General features: G+C 38.7%; 1 protein-coding gene across 1 annotated transcript in view; it reads right to left on the reverse strand.

Annotated features, from left to right (window-relative positions):
- The window catches only part of syne2b (spectrin repeat containing, nuclear envelope 2b), a 111,165-nt gene that overhangs the window by 20,358 nt on the left and 70,030 nt on the right, over nt 1-20,777 (reverse strand). Inside the window, exons 89-110 of the mRNA XM_084391392.1 lie at nt 16,727-16,927; nt 16,362-16,535; nt 15,395-15,526; nt 15,073-15,290; nt 14,718-14,847; nt 13,625-14,110; nt 13,103-13,252; nt 12,222-12,398; nt 11,988-12,143; nt 11,401-11,544; nt 11,125-11,295; nt 9,559-9,692; nt 9,281-9,476; nt 8,782-8,964; nt 8,427-8,540; nt 8,180-8,334; nt 6,593-6,740; nt 6,419-6,513; nt 5,622-5,853; nt 4,969-5,163; nt 2,517-2,642; nt 1,228-1,383 (exon numbers count right to left, since the gene is read on the reverse strand). Of these exons, the coding sequence (XP_084247518.1) occupies nt 1,228-1,383; nt 2,517-2,642; nt 4,969-5,163; nt 5,622-5,853; nt 6,419-6,513; nt 6,593-6,740; nt 8,180-8,334; nt 8,427-8,540; nt 8,782-8,964; nt 9,281-9,476; nt 9,559-9,692; nt 11,125-11,295; nt 11,401-11,544; nt 11,988-12,143; nt 12,222-12,398; nt 13,103-13,252; nt 13,625-14,110; nt 14,718-14,847; nt 15,073-15,290; nt 15,395-15,526; nt 16,362-16,535; nt 16,727-16,927 (3,873 nt within the window). The remainder of the gene's footprint in view (nt 1-1,227; nt 1,384-2,516; nt 2,643-4,968; nt 5,164-5,621; nt 5,854-6,418; nt 6,514-6,592; nt 6,741-8,179; nt 8,335-8,426; nt 8,541-8,781; nt 8,965-9,280; nt 9,477-9,558; nt 9,693-11,124; nt 11,296-11,400; nt 11,545-11,987; nt 12,144-12,221; nt 12,399-13,102; nt 13,253-13,624; nt 14,111-14,717; nt 14,848-15,072; nt 15,291-15,394; nt 15,527-16,361; nt 16,536-16,726; nt 16,928-20,777) is intronic.

Here is a 20,777-nt window from a genome sequence, read left to right on the forward strand (position 1 = left end):
TTTAATTTAAAACACACAGGTTGATGTGGAAAATAAAAACATGAATACTCTTAAAGTTTACAGGGTATTCCAGTCACAGAGGACCCGTGTATTTGTGTTCAAAGAATCAGATCTCCAGCCAAAACATCTCTATGAACCTTGTCACTAGAAAGTTTTAAAATCCAAACTAACTCAACAGCTGTGGACTTCATTGTTACCAGGCAACACCTCCACAACAACAACCACCCCCTACAGACACACACTCACACTCCGGCGTGTGACAGACACACACTGGGGGTGATTTCCAAAACAAAGAGCCAAAGACTCCTGTTTCTATTCACTTCTCTGTGTCTTTTCTCTGTCCCCTACACTCTCTACCATCTGCTCTCTCCTTCCAGTGTCAAAGACCCCTACCCACCCCAAAACATGACCCCAGGAGACTCCAGCTGACTGATCCACCACCATATTCAACAGCAGCGAGACCTCATGGGAGTGAGGCACAGGTTCAGAAAGTAAATCAATATATGGATCATAGACACCAGAACATCATACATCAATAAACTTCACAGGAACAATGACTCCAGCTGAATCAATGAGCACTGATTAAAAAACATTAAAACAAATCTTCACATCTGTTTCTTGGGTATTGATGGTGTGCTAACATTGTATTTAAAATAGCTGGAATTCCATTGAGCATGTTGTCTGTGTGTGTAGGTTTACTTGGCAGTAAACAGAGCAGTCTCCAAAAGTTAAATATGACAAAACATCCCTTTGAGGACATCCAGGATGTTCTCAAAGGTAAAATGTTTAATAAATGAATGAATGAATGAATGAATGACTGAATGAATCAAATCAAATCAAATCAAATCAAATCAAATCAAATAATAATTAACCTGTTTTACTGTTAAATATTTCCTTTAACAACACATGACAAGATTTACCAGTCAGTTCAATGAGTTACAAACAGCAGTCAATGTTTAGTCACAAGATTCCTGTAGGCTTTATATTTGCTCTGTTTCCTCCATCTCTAAATGAAAGTGTACAAAAATAGTATTCAAAATAACTATGCAAAATAACTGTGCATGGGTTTACTTAGCTATACTTTTGCGATAAAATAGTCACGAGAAGTTTGCTACAAGAAGGGGACCTTCTCAAAGATACTGTATTTTTATATAGTTGTATTGTATAATAGAATATACAAAAGTCAATGGGGTATGTTTGCTAGGTAAACATGTTTGTGTGTCTTACCTTGAGGCAGAGTTCTTCCCACTGACAGTGCAGATGGTCCACTTGCTCCTGCAGGAGGAGGATGTCATCAGTAAGGATGTACTGGGACAGGTCCGTCTTCATGGTGCTGAGCTCGGAAAGACTGACGGCCCAGTCCTCTAAACAATCCTGAACCTCCTGCATAACATAACACACCACCGTCACACACACACACACACACTGCCACAAGTCCCAGTTCTGACTCACGCAGTCTCTCTCTCACCCTCTGGCCCAACAAGATTAAAGCCCACAGGACAAAGGGGGAGGGCAGAGGAGAGAGAGAGAGAGAGAGAGAGAGAGAGAGAGAGAGAGAGAGAGAGAGAGAGAGAGAGAGGAGGAGGATCACAGCTGAATAAGCCTATAGCAGGGAGGAAGGGAAATCCAAAGTGTCATGCAACACAAACAAAAGCTGTTATGTGGGATTTTAGCACAGGCTAACAACTAACTGTTACCATAGGTAACTGTTGAAGTGTGTTTTTATTACAGTATTTATCAGTATTTTATTATGATTATATTGCTCTTTTATAGACAAAATTATGTACATTTATAATATACTGACAAAAAAAAAAAAGTGGTAAAGAGAAAGCCACATGATGAATCAAAGTTCATCACAAGTAGCTTTTCCACAAGCTGAGGTAAATACAATATTGTATAGGACGTACATGCAGTGTCATGCACACAAATATAAAACACCATTGAAGTAACAAACATAACACTAAATTAATGTAATAAACATAAATTTAAGTATATGATGTAAGACAACCCAGTGTTCATAACTGATAAGAAAAAAACGGTAACACTATTTTACAGTGTCCTTGTTACATGTAGTTACTATAGTAATAACTATAATTTATGCATGCAACTAACCCTACAACAAACCTAATTCTAACCCTATTGTAAGTACATGTAGTTAATTAATATTACATGGTACTTACATTTATAAAATAAAACTAAGAAACAGTTATTTCAATGAAAAACCATCAAATGTGAGCTGTCACACAGGAAATTCTGGGAATGTCCATTATGGTTTTTCCACTGTAAATTATAACATGACTTGTTCTTTCTCACTTCCACAAAAAATGCGTAAAAAAAGTAATAATAATTTAACAGTATTTTATGTCAAGCTAAAAATGTCCGGTTCGATTTTTCACCTTGTACAGTAAGGGAATTTACTTTTAGCCAATTAACAGGTTTTTACTGGAGCATTTTTAGACTTTTACCATTAAAATTAAGATCATTACAGTGCAGTTCTCTTCTTGGAGTTAGTGTACCTTCACGAGGAGGCGTTCTTCTTCCATCTCCTCTTGCTGATCTGGGATCAACTGCTTTAGTCTGGCTCGTAGCTCATTCAGGCGCTGGGCCTGATCTGCTAGTCTGGTCTCACAGGTCTCCCACTTCTGATAATAAAAATAATAAAAAAACATAAGCAATAAAGGCTGCTTTAATGCTCTGACATGTTCTTGATTTAATATTGTATCTGTAAGCCTCTTTGTTTTGGTATGGGCTTGACCAGAGTTCTTATCAGTCAGAGAAAGCCAAAAATAATGCAGAGAAAACAGTGAAAGCTTATGGATATGTGAAGGTAGAACTGTACACAAACATATGCACAGGTGTCCAGATATCCACTGTGGTAGGTCAGTGTGCACTACATCAGACCAATGTCTCAGATCAGATACAAATGAGAAGTTAAGCCAACACTAAGGGCAATGAAAACACCATACATACATGCACACACACACACACACACACACACACACACACACACACACACACACACACACACGTCTGGTTCACTATCTTTGTGGGGACTCTCCATAGACGTAATGGTTTTTATACCGTACAAACTGTATATTCTGTCCCCTTACACTAACCCTACCCCTAAACCTACCCATCACAGGAAACATTCTGCATTTTTACTTTCTCAAAACAACTCATCCTGTGTGATTTATAAGCCTTTTGAAAAGTGGGGACCGCTGGCTGGTCCCCACAATGTAGGTGATCTCAGGTTTTACTATTCTTATGGGGACATTTGGTCCCCACAATGTAATATAAACAAGGGCACACACACACACACACACACACACACACACACACACACACACACACACACACACACACACACACACACACACACACACACACACACACACGTGTAGGGTTATCAAAACACACACAGATCTACATGTTACTACTGTACTGTACTGGAATACAAGCTCACTGCTTCAAACCCATGGGTCCACACAAGGCACAACTCACATACAGTATAATACATGTAAAACCCTATTATAACAACACATACTGCACAGAGGAAAGTGCTGTGAACTGGCATTCATTTTATAAGGTGATGAATGAGAAATGAAGACGGACTATGCACTGTGAGAAAGAGACAGAAAGGCAGGGAGAGCTGTAAATCCCTAGACAGGCTTTACTGTAAACCCTTGAGCACATGACTGTGAATGTACTCATGAACACACACACATACACTGATTATGTTTTCTATCTTCTATGTCTTAATATTATCTGAACTACAATCAAGGTCAAAAATAGATGAGGAACAGACAGATAGCAACAGACAGACAAATAGACAGACAGACAAACAAATAGACAGATAGATAGATAGATAGATAGATAGATAGATAGATAGATAGATAGATAGATAGATAGATAGATAGATAGATAGATAGATAGATAGATAGATAGATAGATAGATAGATAGATAGATGGATAGATGGATGGGTGGATGAACATGTTATGACTTAATGACCTGCATGACATGCATAAAGACTTTTCAGGTCAGGAATACTCATATTAAAATTAATGTGCTTGTGCGTGTCTCTCTCTCGGTCTCTGTGTGTGTGTGTGAGTGTGTGTGTTTGTAAATGTCTGATCTGGATTAGTCCAGCTGTGGAATCAAAAGGAATGTAGGTCAAACTCAGTTGGACTCATTCCTGCACAAAACCAACATAATACATAATACAGCATCACCTTTTTCTACACACAAAAATACACACAACATTTTGTGTTGTCCTGTAACTTTCTGGACTGGGAGCATGTAATGGCGGAGTTTATTCCTGGTGAAGTGAAACACTTTTTAGACGCGTCCATAAAGGGATGGACAGTTAACAGGCTCTGAGCAGGTGTTCATCAGGCTGACAATCCATGACCTGCTATTTCCATCTAAATCAAATCATAAAAACTCCAAGGGCGGGTGTCACTTTGCTGGAGCTGTTTTGTTGTATAAACTTTACCCTCATAAATGCTGATATGCAGATATGATATCTGGAATCTAGAAAAAACTTTTCTGTTTATTTGTGATTACTAGATAAGGATAAGGATTCCACTAACAAAGATACATTTCAAGATGATAAAATATGTCACAGCTAAGCATCGAACTAATTTAAATATATGTATATTGTATATACAAATTAAGGACTTTTCAATTACTTTTTAACAATTACTTTCCCTGGTTTGGGAGTTACAATTTAAAAATTCCCTAATATTACCAGATTTCCATGATCATAAGAACCCTGTTCTGGAATCAAGTCTAATCACACAAACCCACTCACTTGGCTTTATGGATTTCCCATGTGACCTTTGACCTTCATAATAAGGATAAGGATAAATATTGCTGAGTGGCAACAGGATGTCTATAGAACTAAGCAATAAAACACAAGAGTTAGCTCATTCAAAGTTCCCATTTCACACCTAATCAAACCATCTTACCTTTATGATGTCAGACGTGAGGGTTTTTCTTTTTCCCAGCATGCACTGGCATTGCTCCCAGTCCTCCTGCAGAGCAGCCAGGTCTGTCTGCAGCTGCATCTGCGTCTGCGTGTCACTGACGGAGAACAGCTGCCTGCCTACCTCCATCACACACAGATACGCAGAGATCGACCTTTGAAACAACAGCTCTGTTCGCTTTACACAGGGACAGAGAGAGAGGAGAGAGAGAGAGGAGAGAGAGAGAGCGGAGGGAGAGAGTGAAGGGGGGAGATAAAAAAAGAGAGAGAGGGTGAAACAAAAAAAAAACTGAATCTTTTGTCACTGCCAATTGCAAGCTAAGGTTTCAATACATCATTATAGTATAGAGAATAAATCAATTCATTAAAAAAACAACAACAACAACAACAACAAACAAACAAGAAAAGCTATGATGTAAAATGAATAAGAAATATTTCAATAATCAAGTTGAGAATTATTACCAGAAGAGATAACAGCAAAATTTAAAATGGATAAAAATGGATAGAAACACATGTTATTGTCTACATAACATAGAAAAAAGTTATTTTTAGTTGTAATATTTCACAAAATTGCTGTGTTTTTTTTACTTTGTCTTCATCATTGATGATAGTGATATTTAAAAATCATCTTGTTACCTTCAGATCATCCAGCAAGAGGCGCAGCTGCAGGACGCTACAGTGCGTGGGACTGGTAGGGGACAGGAGTGTGTGTGTGAGTGTGAGAAGTTTGCGGAGTTTGTGCATTGTGTGTGTATAAAGGTGCCATTGCTGTATGAGCCCTTCCACTAGAGCACGCCGTTGAGCCGCTCTCTGCACCGCCCCCTGCCAGTGCTCTCTCAGCTGGGCCAGTTTTAACAGGAAGTCGCTCCTGAAGGCACACGCAGGGTGGTTATTTAAAAATAACTTACAAGCAATCACTGTGAGTATATATGAGAGCAGGTAATTTTTTTTTAATGTGTTTATGATGAAATGATAAAATACAGTATTACACTACCATTCAAAAGTTTGGAGTCAAAAACAGGAATATTGTAATATATTTTCAAATGTATTTTTTCAAAACATCAAACATTTTCTATTATAATATATTTCAAATGTAATTTATTCCTTTAATAGCTACATTTTCAGCATTATTACTCCAGTCATTTGGTGCACAATAAATCTTGCTTATAATTATTATAAATGCTGATTAAAATATAAAAATTATATGTATCTTATGTAATATTTTCTAATACATGTTTTTACTATGACTTTTTGATCAATTTAATGCATCCTTGCTGAACTAAAAAGTATTCATTAAGTAATTCAATTAATTTCTTTTAAAAAATTCGTACTGACCCCAAACTTTTGAACGGTAGAGTATTTCACGAGCAGAGCTCAAAAATTAATACAAGATCATATTAAACAATGCACAGAAACATGCAGAGAATCGTCACCTGTCCTCCACATCTCCCTTTTGCAACAGGAGGAGAGATTCACTGATCACAGAGTGAAGGATCTGATGGCCTAAAGACAACTCAGCCTGAAAACACTAGAGGGAGAGAAAAAGATGCGTTAATCGGATGATCTATGATCCATATGAGCAGCATTTCAGTGTGTGATTGTTGTACCTGGTGTGTGCATTGCTGTTCTCTTAGTCCAGGGTAAGTTGATGCAATTTCTACAGCTAAACTGTCCTCCATGCGCTGTAGGAAAGCCAGCCAGCTCTCACATCTCTGCTCAAAGCTCTGCCGATGGAGAGAGGCTGCCTGCAACTCACTAAACACACATAATATACACATATTAACACATATAGTAAACACGCAATACTTTGTATATTGGACCTGATACTAGCATGATATTAGTCTCACTGTTGGGGCTAACGCATTACAAGTAACGCGAGTTAGGAGATCAGATTATTTATTCCAACTAATGAGTAAAGTAACGCATTACTTTTAAACCTACATAACAATATATGAGTCACTTTGTTTTCCCATTTATAGACTGACACCTCTTCTGTCCCCATGTTGAGAGAAATCGGGAGTAAGTGCAGAGGCGTTGTAGCCTGGAAATCCAGACCTAAATCTAAAAGATTAAAGGTCTGGCGTTGACTAATGAAAATCGGTCGGCTCAAGGGGCGGCACCAAGCGTGCATTTAAAAATCTCACTGCACGCAATTGGATAACACTAAGACCAATCACAACAATAAGCCCCAGCTACCAGTGGAGCTAACTGGTAGATTATACTTTTACCGTATCCGGTCGGCAAAACAGCAAAAAACGTCCTTCTTGCAAAGGAACGATTCGAGCGGCGTCTTCTATTCCTGTTTTAGATAAAAAGCCAAGTCTAACTCGTTCATCGTAGCGGCCAAAGCCGTTTCAAACAACTGGTGTTCATCCATAGCCATCTTGCAATGTTTACTAATGACTTCGACGTCACAGCGCTGTCGTCATGACTCATGTGTTTAGCTTGCCTCTGGCCCGCCTATATCAGATAACCCGATGTGATTGGTGCAGCTCAGATCGAGGGGCATATTTAATGAGCATCATTACTCGACACCAGAGTAACTCGCTGAGCAAATTCAACTTGTGCTCTCGCGAGAACTCTGGATTACCAGGGTAGAGGCGTTGTGTGCGCTGTGTGAACATGTAGTTCTAAACTAAATGTGACCATACATTTACTCATCTCACCTCCACAAATACAGATTTAGTATTCCTCAAAATGAATAAAAACAGTGTAGATCAAACTCATTTTATTATTGCAGGTTTGCATAATATTCTATGTTAAAGAATATTAAATAAAAGTGCACGTTGTCATTTTATTAACCCATGTCTTTGTTGCTGACCTTCAATGATCGAATTAAACCATACTAATAAGCAAAAAAAATGGTTTTTATTATTGCTGAATTAAGAATGTTGAACTTTCTTCTGCAATCTAGATTTGCAGCACAGCTGAAAGGTTTGTACACGCATGAATTTGCATTTCCTTCAGCCTGAGGCTCATTCGTTTCACTTTTGGTGTGAAAGGGATTTTTTATTTGGGCTTTTTTTTTGTTATTAAAAAACAAACAAGCAAGGCCAGCCCAGGTGAGAAAAAGTAACGCAAAAGTAACGTAACATTACTTTCCATAAAAGTAACTAAGTAATGCAATTAGCTACTTTTTTAGGGAGTAATGCATTACTTTTAAAAGTAATTTTCCCAACACTTCCCAGTCTCACCTGCACTTCTCCTGAGCATGTGCCGAGGCCTGTGCCCACTTCCTGTTGAGGTGCTGTAGCTTCTGTGTCACGGCGTCACTGAGGGTCAGCCTGTAGCTGAGTGTGTTTAGTAGATCCAGATCAGGAGAGAGAGAACTGATCTCCATCAGACCCAACTGTAGACAAGGAAACACAGAAACCCTCAATACTGGGGATGTCTTCAATAAAAGGATGTTATTGAGTTATGCGTTTGAGAGTTTATCATCACCTGAGATATGTCTGTGTGTTCGCTGTCCATCCTTTGCTTGCTTTCCCACTGTTGTAATTGTGTTTCGAGGGACTGGTATAACCTTTCAAATTCCTGAAATTGCTCAAGATCCTCCTGGACACACACATATAGTTTGAATTGAAGGAACAGTAACAGTCACCTTTATGGCTTCAGAAGACAGACTACTATTCTGGTCCTTTTATGCCGCTATTATGGTGTTTTTGATCACGATAATCTATGCAAATTTTGTGTTCAGTGGAAAAAATAAGAGGAGATGGGTTTGGAACAATGTGAACTATTCTTTAAACACTCCCAGGCTCATTAAAACACGGATGTTAATGTATATGAGTCTTACCTGCATGTGTTCAATTCGTCCTTTCAGAGTCTGTTCTAACTGCAGGTAACCTCGTGTTAACAAACGACATTCTGATCTGATGAAAACAGCATCTTCATCATCCACCTGTTCAATCAGATCTTTTGACGCTTCTAGCATTTCATGAACATCAGTCTGCAGAGTCTCTGAACCTTTCTCTAACATCTAAGAGAAGAAAATAAGGACAATGAAAAAGTGTGTGAAATACTTTAGTGGAGCCCAAAAGACTTTTGCATTCTTTCTTATATTTGATTACAATTTTACAATTATAATGATTATTTGATTATTGACCTAGAAGTAGTGCAGAATCATTTCTCCTTTGTTTTATATCATAACTTTTTAGTTATTTAAAAAAAAAATCCCATTGATTTAAAAATGTAATTTGGTCTGAAACTTTTTGGACCCCACCTAAGTTTGAATTATTTTATAGTTAGAGTTTTATTTGAATGAATGGTTGTCTGTGTATTTGCATTATACTCACAGTCTTCATCTCTGCGATGCTGTTTGCGAGTTGTTTGTTGTCAGAGGGTGTTTTGTTGTGCATGGCAAGCTGTTCTCTGTGGCGTTGGAGCTGCTCTGAGCAGGTGCTTCTCACATCTGAGTATCTCTGCCACACCTTCAGAAGACTGTGTGACCTCTTCAAGGTGTGTATGACCTTTTCCTTCATCTCTGACCACCTAGAGGGCAACACACAGGTGAATGAGCTTGAACATTCACATACACGTTCACATTGTTTTGCTGAGATGTGTGAAGTTTAACCTTGCTTTTTCTTTTTCTAGGTGCTCAGATAATATCTGGGCAGAGTCTGTGCTAATTCCACCAATAAGGACAGACGTTGTCTTGTTAAGGTCCTCCCATTGTCTGTCACTCTCCTCTGTGTCAGCTTTTAAGACCTGTGATTATATATCATAAAATATAATAATTAACTAATACAATCAAATGTAACATCATGGCCCGGTTTCACAGACAGGGCTTAGATTAAGATAGGATTAGGCCTTAATTTAAATAGCTTTAATAAACATGCCTTCAAAAAAAAAATAATTACTGGTGTGCATCTTGAGACAAAACAATGGCACTGACAAATTTTAAGATATAGCCTATCAGTGCAAGTTGCTTTCAGTAAAAAGCAGCTCAAACATGCAGTTATGAGTAAGTGTACACGACAACGATATGCTTAAAACAACGATATTCTTAAAACAGAGAAGTTTTTTCTTTGAGTTTTCCGTGTACAGACGACACCATTTTACGAAAATAAACTTCCACTTTGAAACGCGTTTTTAAAAGTTTGCGTTTTCAGGCACCCAAAATACCGTTGTGGTGTAAATGACCAGCCAAAACGCAAACTTTTAAAAACGCGTTTCAAAGGGGAAGTTTTTGAAAAAGGTCTCCGTTTAAACAGACCCCGTCTACGGAGAGCCTGCCCACTCCCTATTAAGTCCTATTGTACCGAATTTTGGTTGTAGTACCACCAGAGTTCCACTGGGGCGATCGCCATGAGTGCAAAATGAATTGGAGTCTATGGGGCTAGACAGCTAAATTTGTCTCTTTCACCCGATTGCCGTTGAGAAATCTCAGATCTGATTGTAGATTTTGCAAGTTCAACATGGGTTTTAGGTCGAAAGTTGAATGAACGAGTACTCATGTCCTTTCGATTTCTTACAGGTTGAGTTGTTGTTGCCCATAACACGCTAGCATTCTGCTAATGACGTCAGCATTCTGACGTCATTGACATTTTGAAAGACTTTTTAAAGCAAATAAGTGACTCTAAAAAATCTAACACCCAGCAATGTGTAATTTCTTTGCATCTCCTTTCGAATACAACATTCAAATTACTAGACAAAAAATTATATCCTGAGAAAAGTGGATTTTGAGGGGTATACCGCCATTGACCTCCATTCATTCTGCACTCGTCCTGTGAGCGCCCTCATATGGAATCAGAGTGGAACTGCAACCAGTTCAGAAGCCGGAAGTGTAGTGAGAGTGAAACTTCTCGCCATATTAGACATTCTCTGGTTTAAACAACAAAAACGCAAATCTCTGAAGACGATGACGTCATTCACCTACGTATTACGTTTTTACGTGTTCAGTCAGTCGCCATCTAACGGCCTGGCAGCAGATTACAGGGTTGTTGGTCATTTTTGCGGACCCGTGTGAATGGGGATCGTTTTGACAATGTCTGTACGCGGAAACCTCAAAGGAAAAACTATTCCGTTAAGCACATCGTTGTCGTGTAAAAGTACCCTAAGTCTGGCATAATATGTCGTCATACTGTAACCAATTAGAAATATCTAAGAAATGAAAAACTGTGTGATTGATTGACAGCACCTGTAGCTTATCAATGTTGTTCTGGAGGGCGGAGAGGGAGGGCAGAGGGGCGTGGTAATACTCTAGTGATTGGCAGATCCTGTTTGTGTTTACAGTTGCCTGGCTCCTCCCACTCTCAAACTGAGACCACACCTTACACAGCTCCCTCAGGGTATTTCCAAGGACTTTACTCTAATTAATCAAATGTACAAATTATTATTAAATTCCTTCTTAAAGTTAAACACACACTCAAATGACAGTTTTGTTTTGAGTCACCGAAAGTTTCTGACTCTATACCTGTTGAGAAAGGTCTGTCAAAGATTGTGAGAGATTTTGAGCTTTTGAGAGGAAGTCTTTATCCCTGTCCTCTTCATTGGTAAGTCTCCTCTTTCCCAGCTCAGTAAGTTCAGTGAATTTGTCCTTCAACTTTTCCCCCAGTTCCTGAAAATGAGAAAAGATTACTCTAAATGTCATTTAAATATATTTTAATAAAAACTGAAACACTTTTGAAAGTTTTTACTTTTTAGTCATCATGAATGATTTATTACGAATGATTTATTCATGCATATCATTCTTTTTTTTCATTTTTTTTTCATGTGCCCTCATAATCTTTAACAAAATAACTTTCCCTCCCTCTTGCAGAGACATCTCATCTCTGATGATGTGTTGGCGCAAAGGCGGGACAAAATGTCACTCACATGACATCCTAACCATCCAATCAATTCCCGATGGACAAAATCAAGTCCTGTCCTACATTTTTTTCCTGAAGCCCGTTTCACCCAGATATTTATCACAATCGGGAAGAAAAGACTATTGCAACCTCTCTTTCATGCAGACTTATAATCATAATCAGTTTCCACAACCAGAAAATATGAGCGACTCACTTCACATTCCTTCAGGCTCCTCTCAGCAAATGAGCGACTGATGGGTCTTTCAGCCAATCGCATCCATTGTTTTTGACCTTTGACCCAGCGCTGCAGGAGGTGCAGTTTGTTATCTCGCTCTGCACTTATCCTCACCTGCTCTTCAACATGTAGAATCTGTGAAACACAATACAATAAATGTTAATCTGTGTTGGTTACCCGTGTACTTTTTACTAATAAACTTAATAAAGTCACCTGTATTTTCAGGTGAGCCTGTAGAGTAAGCCAGCTCAGACTGACATGTCCCAGGCTTTCGGCAAACGCAGTGTGTTTGTACCGGCGGGTGTGAGAGTCGAAACCGACCTGCTTCAGCTCACACTGATTAATAAAATCAACAGACATCTGCTGACATGCCATCTCTCTCTTCATCCCCTGGACAGAGAGAAAATAAGAAAGACCAAATTCAAAGTTTCTGAAAGTTAAAACTATATTGCCATCAATAAATCAAATAAATAAAGTGAAAATGTGTTCTTTCAAAAATCGTCTGTAAACTGTTATATCTATATTCAGAAAAGGAAGAGTAAAATAAAGAGAGAGAAAGTGAGTGTTAGTTAATTAAAAGTGAATTACTCTTGTTTAATGTTAAGCCTTCATAATTCATTCTTTTTTGTATTTGCTGAATGTTACTTTCTAGATTTTTTTTTTTTTTTTTAGTTACTTTCATAATGTTTTCCTTTGTGTTATTTACTGACTACTTTTTATAAGAGTAGTCTGCATTAATTTAATTAATTTTTTAATAAAATTGTATATGACTACTCCTTAGCTTTGTTTATATTGCAAACACTTTGGAAATACAAATATATGTTTTGTCATGCTAATAAACCACAATAAATTGAAAATGCAAAGAAAAACCTTTTTGTTACATTTTGTACTTTATTTTACTATAATTAATTACTTATTTTTAGTTACTTTTATATACTTTTTCACTTATATTTGCTGGTCGTTTATTTTCAATTTGTTATTCTTAAAAATAAAATAATAATCAGTTATTTTTGGACTGTCCAAACCCAAGATCATCTATTTTATTTGTTAATTACTGAAATTCTTGATCGAGAGATAAAAAGAGAACAATGTACCTGATATGTTCTGAGCAGGTGTGTGAGCTCTGCTGTGGTAAATGTGCTGTGACCCTCTCGTTCAGCCGCCTGTAACCTGTTCTCAGCACCTGTAATCCAGCCACACACATCAGCCAGCAGCCCTTCAGGAGACAGGCTCTCCACCACACTCTGAAGAGAGAGAGAGAGAGAGAGACACAGACATATGAGAGTGATAGACAGAGGTGCAGAGAATAGAGAAGAAAGAAAACCGTGGAGCCAGGTGAGGGGTGACACATGTCATCAAAGAAGAGAAAGGGGATGAGAACAAGAAAGAGAGCCTCATAACAGATGACAAAAGGACAGAGACTATTCCTCACAGATTTCATCAGCTGCTGAGTGATACAGGGAATCATGGCAGCATGACCTTCATGAGAAACTTTTATAACTGATGTTCCAAACGAAACTGACTGGTATTTATTTTTCAACCATCCAGGGAACAGCTTGTAATGATGCAGTACATGCTATAATTTCAGACAAATTGAAGTACAGACTAAAATGTACCTGGTGCAGTCTCTGTTGGACGGTGGGTATGTGTGCCTGCATCTCCACCCAGTCTTGCTCCACCTGAGACAGCTGGGACTGTAGAGTTATAAGAACAGGGGACAGAACCATCTCTTGTTTTACAGACAAATCAAGTGCAGATGGCGTCGGTTCCTCAGAGACAACACCTTCATTTGTGATGTTTGCATCCGATCTCTCTGTGGTTGAAAGAGTTTCTTCTGAGATGTTTTGAATAGAGGAAACATTGGTTTGTGAAGGAAAGTCTTCAGGGTCGTTTGAGGTGAGATTGCTAGTTTCACTCGGCTCTAGGTCTTCAGAGATTGTTGTATTTCCAGAGGGAGTGGATGTTCTTGGAGCACTAGAGCTTTTGCTGATCTTCTGTGTTTTAATGATATGTTCTCTTTCACTGAGCAACAGGATCAATGATCCAGAACTGATCACTGATGCCTTTAGAGCAGATTTCACCTCCAGCTCCTTAATGAATTCCTGTGTCAAAAACATCGCAACCACTGTTGTTAACGTCAACTAAAACAAAACCAATTAAAATTGTATTAATTCATTGAAAAAAGTAAGTGAAATAAAATATGAACAAGAATTTATGAAATAACAACGGCAATAAAATAAGTTGAAGTAGTAACATTACTAAAACAATATCTTTTTTTAATTAATAAATTAAAACTAAATGGAATTTAGAAGAAAAAAAAATATTAGTGAAAAAACTAAAATAGTTTTACAATCTCTTTATGAACTTTTTGAAGTGACAAAATAGTAGTTGCGTGGACTGTCAATGGAGGGACAGAAACCACTCAGATTTCATTAAAATCTCTTCATTTGTGTTTAGAAGATGAACGGAAGTCTTACGGGTTTGGAACAACATGAGGCTGACTAATTGATGAGAGAATTTTCATTTTTGGAAATTCACTATCCCTTTAAAGTAAAAAAAAGAAAGAAAAAAAAAAGAAAAAAAAAATATATATATATATATATATATATATCCTTTAAATCCTGTAAATGTCCATCACGTTTTTAATCACCTCATTGTTCAAAATATTATAAATTAAAAATGAATGATTAGAATCACTAGTTGACTGACTATGAATTGATGAAACTGGGAGAGGGTGTCCGCTTCCTGTTCAGCTGCGTTCATGTGATCTCTCCATGCATGCAGGCGTTCTCTGGCTCGTTCTTTCCACTCATTGAAAGCCTCAAAATCGCTATGGTACCTGTAAAAAAAGTACAGTGGTAATATAAAATAGGCCTACTTTGTATTTATCCTCGGTGTCATTTTCCATCCCTCAGTCCTTCTACACATCTCTCAATTAAACATTATGACTTAAAATATTGTGATTTTAAAAGTCTATACAAAAATTATGCATATTGTACAAACAAATGGCAAGAATTTTTTGTCAATAGTCAAACTTAAATGTCCCCACAACATTCATCTTTACCTGTTCCAAAGCTTCTTAAGATGGTGGGTGGAGTCTAGTCCTTGCTCCACCCTCCTCTTTAGTGCAGCCAACCGCTGTTCCAGCCTTGCTGTAGACACACCCAATATGTGTACAGGAACAGCGACTTCACTACTAGAAATCTGCTCCTGCTGTCTACGGCCCTCATCCAGAACCAGACTGATACGAGCTCTGTTCTGCTCCAGAACCGCTAACACACTCTATCACGAACAACAACAAGAATTCAGGGATCTTCAAATATGCCTGCATTCTGATTTAAAAGTATATGTGGGTCAATATGCAAAATTTAAGTTTAAACCATTACCTGATACACAGAAATATTCTCGCTGAGCTGCCCTTCAGTTTGGTCCCACAGAGGAGTAATGGGAAGCTGAGTCTCTAACCTCTGCAGCAGTGTTGCTAACCAGGAATGATTTTCATCCCAATTAGTGCAAATCTGAAATACATCAAAGTCTGTATTAAGGGAAGTGGGTTCTAGCTAAAAAATATATAGTAAAGGCTGCCATTGGTCAAATTGGTCATGCACTCTAACAGTTCCTTTATTCATCCACTAATCAATCCCATTTGTATGGAAGCTTGTTTCCGCCGCAGAATAAAAAATAAAAAAGGTAATTACGACTTTTATCTCACAATTCTGACTTTTTTTCTCACAATTGCGAGTTTACATATCAGAATTGCGTGATATAAAGTCGCAATTGCAAGTTATAAAGTCAGAATTGCGTGATATTAACTAAAGTCAGAAACCCGTGATATAAAGTCGCAATTGCGAGAAATAAAATTGCATGTTTATATCTCACAATTTTGATTGCATGTTATAAAGTCAGAGTGAGATATAAACTCACAATTCTGAGGAAAAAAGTCTTTTTTTTTCTTAGAATTGGACTTTATAACTCGCAATTGTGACAATTCTGAGAATAGATGAGATATAAACTCTGAGATATGAACAATTGCGTGTTATAAAGTCAGAATTGCGAGATATAAACTGCAATTTATTTCTCGCAGTTGTGAGTTTATATCTTGCAATTCTGACTTTATAATTAAAACGCAATTGTGACTTTAGATCTCGCATTTGTAATTTGGAAACTCGCAATTTTGAGATAAAAAGTCGCAATTATTTTTTATAAAATGTTTTATTTTGTGGTGGAAACAAGCTTTCATAAATTTGTTCGTTTCCATAAATCCCTGTTTCTTCTTGGTTGATGCAGCTTTCCATACATAAAAACTATAGAAGTGTCATTCCTCATGATTTCTTGATTCCCTCGATCTGGTACCTGCAGTGCGGAGTGCAGTACTGTGCCGACAGCCTGAGCCTGTTGCAGGGCACTGGACACTTGACGTTCCACCTCAGACACTTCAGCCTCCCAGCCTGAGGAGGCGCTGTCTGGGATCCGCACACTCAGTTGCTGCAGTGTCCGCAGGTGCGCAGCCAGAGATTGGAAAAACACCTGTAGATTTACAAAGTTACAGAGATGAATGAGGGATTGCAGGCCTTGCTCGGTCTGAAATCGTAATGGTGCTATAGTGTGTATGATTCATGTGTAAAACTGTAAAGCATTTGTGCTGCTGATAAATTTGTTTTAAGGGCTGTACGTGTGTGTATTTAGTTAGAGTGTTTATATGTGTGTGATGTGTTTACCGTGTGTTTGCTGAGGTGTGTCTGGAGTTGTGCTGGATTCCTAAACTCCAGCTGAGAGGTGCAGGCGAGTTTCTCTCTCCCAAGATTCAGGAGCATCTGCAGACCCCTCAGTATTTTTTCAATCATCTGCTGTTGATCGAGACTCCACTGAACAGTTCCACAGCGCTGCTCTAGATCACTCCAAACACTGTCCAATACCGCCTAAAGAGAGTTCATATTATTATATTATGCATTTCATTTCTTATTGTAACCAATGTTGAAAACACTTGTGATGCGTAATCATTTTGTGGAAACCGTAATATGTTTTTTCAGGTTTATTTGATGAATAGAAAATACAAAAGAAGAGCATTTATTTGAAATAGAAATCTTGGTAACACTTTAGATAAGGGAACACATTTTCACTATTAAGTAGTTGCTTATTAGCATGCATATTGACTGTTTATTAGTACTTATACAGCACATATTAATGCCTTATTTTGCTTGACCATTTTCTACATCCCTTAACCTAAACATAACCACTACAACAACTACCTTACTTACTATGTCACACTTGCTGTGTATATAATCCAAAAGACAAAAGGAGTTTTAATGAATACGGGAACAGAGTAACACACTAGCATACAATATCAACATCAACGCAAGACAAAGAACTGAAGGAACTGAAGGCTTAAATACACAGGGATGGCAATCAACAGAACAACGAACAGGTGAGGACTAATCAGGAACCATAGTAACAAACAAGTGGCAGGAAAACTGATAACAAAGAAAACTAGGTAAAACCAAAACACAGGGACAAGTGCCCAAGCAAAACAGAACATCTTCTTCTTTAGTGCTGCCTAACGGCGTGTGCGACTTCACAATGATATTGGTCCCGGTCTAGCACGGCGTGTAGAGTTTGTGCTGTTGTTAATTGTAGCCATGTTTTGATGTTACTGAGCCATGTCGTTTTTGGCCGTCCTGGTCGTTTTTTTCCTTCGATTTTTCCTTGCAGGATTTGCTTTAATAGCTGGTATTTGTGGTCGTTTCGGGCAATGTGGCCTAAGTAGTGACACTTCCTGCTAATGATGGTCTTCAGCAGTTGCAGTGCCCATGTCTTGCAGAACTTGTGTATTGGTGGTTTTGGCTGTCCATGGGATTTTCAGCATTCTTCGATACAGCCACATTTCGAAAGCTTCGAGCCTTTTTGTTGCTGTTGTTGTCAGTGTCCACGTCTCTACTCCGTACAGCAAAATTGACCAGATGTAGCATTTCAGTGTGCACAGTTTCAGTGATGTACTCAAGTTGCGGCCTGAGAGGAGTGTTTTCCATTTAATAAATGCTTGCCTTGCTTGTTCAATTCTGCTCTTGATTTCGACTTCATGGTTCAACTGATCGTCAATGATTACACCAAGGTATTTAAATCGGTGTACTTGTTCCAATTTTTCGCTGCCCAGCTTGATTGTTGTTTCGCTTGTAGTTCGGCTGACCTTCATAACCTTTGTTTTCTTTTTGTTAATTCGTAAGCCCCATATTTGACTCTCTGCGGCAACTTCATCCAAGATTTGTTGTAGGTCTTGTTCCGAATCGGCCAGCAGTGCAGTGTCGTCGGCATATCTGATGTTGTTGATGTACTGTCCATTGACTTTAATACCAATGTTTTTGTCTGCTAGTGTTCGATCAAAAATCTGCTCCGAGTAGATGTTGAAAAGGATCGGTGACAGTGGGCAGCCTTGTCGTACACCTTTTTGTATTGGTGTTGGGTCTGTCAGTTCGTTGTCATATCGGAGTTGGGCTGTTTGCTTCCAATAAAGAGCAATGATGAAGTTGGTGTCGTTTTTATCTAGTCCCAGTTGTTTTAATAGAGCTGCTAGTCGGTCGTGGTCTACTGAGTCAAAGGCTTTCTCGTAATCTATGAAGCAGATGTACACTTCTTTCTGATGTTCGTAGCATCGCTGTAGTAGTATCTGTAGACAGAAGATTGCTTCTCTCGTGCCTAGTCCTTTGCGGAAGCCAAACTGTGTGTTCTTCAATGCATTTTCGCATGTGGAGCGTATGCGCTGTTGGATCACCTTCAGGAAGACTTTCAGCACGTGGCTCATCAAGCTTATCAGTCTGTAGTCTTCGCATTTCCGGCTTGTTGCTTTCTTTGGTATGGCCACAAAGATGGATTGTAGCCAGTCAGATGGAATTTTGTTACCGTTGTATATTTGATTGTACCAGTCAGTCAGTTGACGTATGTTGTTGCTGTTTAATAGTTTGAGCAATTCGACATGGATTGTGTCGGGCCCGCACGCTTTGCCTGGCTTAGCTGTTTTGATTGCATGTTCTACCTCTGATGTTAAAATGTGTAGAGTGTCTTTCGACGTCTGTTGGTCTTTTTCTGCAGGTGTTCTCACGGCGCCAAAGAGTTTGTGTATATAGTTTGTCCAGGTGTCCATTTTTTCTTGTTTATTTAGGATTGGTTGGTTGTTGTCCGCATACAAGGTTGCTGTTGGGGCTGGTCTGTAGATGTTACCAGCTTCTTTGAGCTTCTTGTGCAGATTAAAATTATCATGTTTTTTAATTAGTTCTTCAATCTCGGCGCATTGTTCTTCCATCCACTTTTCTTTTGCCTGTCGGATTGCTTCTCTGATCTTCTGTTGCATTTGTTTGTACTTCTCCAAGTTGTTGTTTTTGTACATTCTTCGTTTGCTCATTAGATCGAGAATATATTGTGTCATCCATCGTTGTTTCTTTTTCGGTGACTGGTGTCCCAGCATGACTTCTGTTGTTTCTGTGATGCATTGTTTGAACGAGCGCCAGTACTCCTGAACATCTGCTGTTTCTGTTGTTATTGAGCAGATGCTATCGTTGAGATGTTGCTGTACTTGTCTTTTATTGGTGCTGTTCTTCAGTTTCTCCAGGTCTGCTCGTCTCGTCTTTGTACATTGTATTGATCGCAATTTGAGTCTTATTGTAGCTGTTACTGGGTTGTGGTCTGACGATATATATCGGCTCCAGGGTAGGTTTTTGCTGTAAGCACACTGGACTTAAACCTGATGTTAATTAGGATATAATCAATTTGATTCCTGACGATGTTGTTGTCGGAGTCTTGCGGCGAGGTCCATGTGTACAGTCGTCGAGGTGGCAATTGGAACCACGTGTTAGCAATACTGAAACGTTCTTCTTGGCAGAATTGAACCAGTCTGTCGCCTCGTCCATTCCTTATTCCTAGTCCGTGCTCTCCGACAATGTTCTGCATTCGACCATGTCCGACCTTGGCGTTGAAGTCGCCAAGGATTATGGTGATATCTTGTTTCTTCAGCGGCTTCAGCGTGTCGGTTAGTTGCTCATAGAACGATTCGATTTCATAATCTTGTTTGTCTGCTGTTGGAGCATAAACCTGTAAAATGTTCACGTTGACTTTGTTGCCTGCTAATTGTAGTAGTGCTATTCGTTCTGATACTGGGGTAAAGTTGATGACTTTATTTACTAATTTCTTGTGTACTATAAAGGCGACACCATATGTTTGTTTGGTGTTTTCTTCTCCTCCGGAGCAGAAGATGTGGTGTTCGCTCGATATAATCTTTTTTGTTCCAGGCCATTTAGTTTTGCTTAGACCAATTATGTTGATTTTAAGTCGATCCATTTCTTGTATGACATTGGCTAGTTTTCCTGCTTGAAGTAAGCTTCGAACGTTCCAAGTTGCTACTTTGAAAGGGTTCTTTGACGCAAGCTCGGAGATTCTTAGCACCCCTGTCCCATTTAAGGGACGGCGATACTCAGGGCCTTTGTTGATTTTGCTTGTCATCATTGAAGTTTTCAAGGGAGGAATAATCCAAGTAGTTTCCCGTTGCTTTCTTGGATCACAATTTATTTGAAAAGGTCATGTGAGGACCTTTCGAAACGGGTTTTGTCTGACGTCTCCACTGAAGTCTTCCCGCCTTGGGTGACCCTTCTGAGAGCACTAGGCTCTCGACGGTATAGCGATCAGCTTCTCAGACGTACACAAACTCTCTCGCCGCGTTAAGGCACCGTTTCTCGAGAGAGTGCCCAAGCAAAACAGAACATACATGTGACAACTATATCAATA

This window comes from Rutilus rutilus (assembly GCF_951802725.1).
Source record: "Rutilus rutilus genome assembly, chromosome: 20".
Taxonomy (NCBI): domain Eukaryota; kingdom Metazoa; phylum Chordata; class Actinopteri; order Cypriniformes; family Leuciscidae; genus Rutilus; species Rutilus rutilus.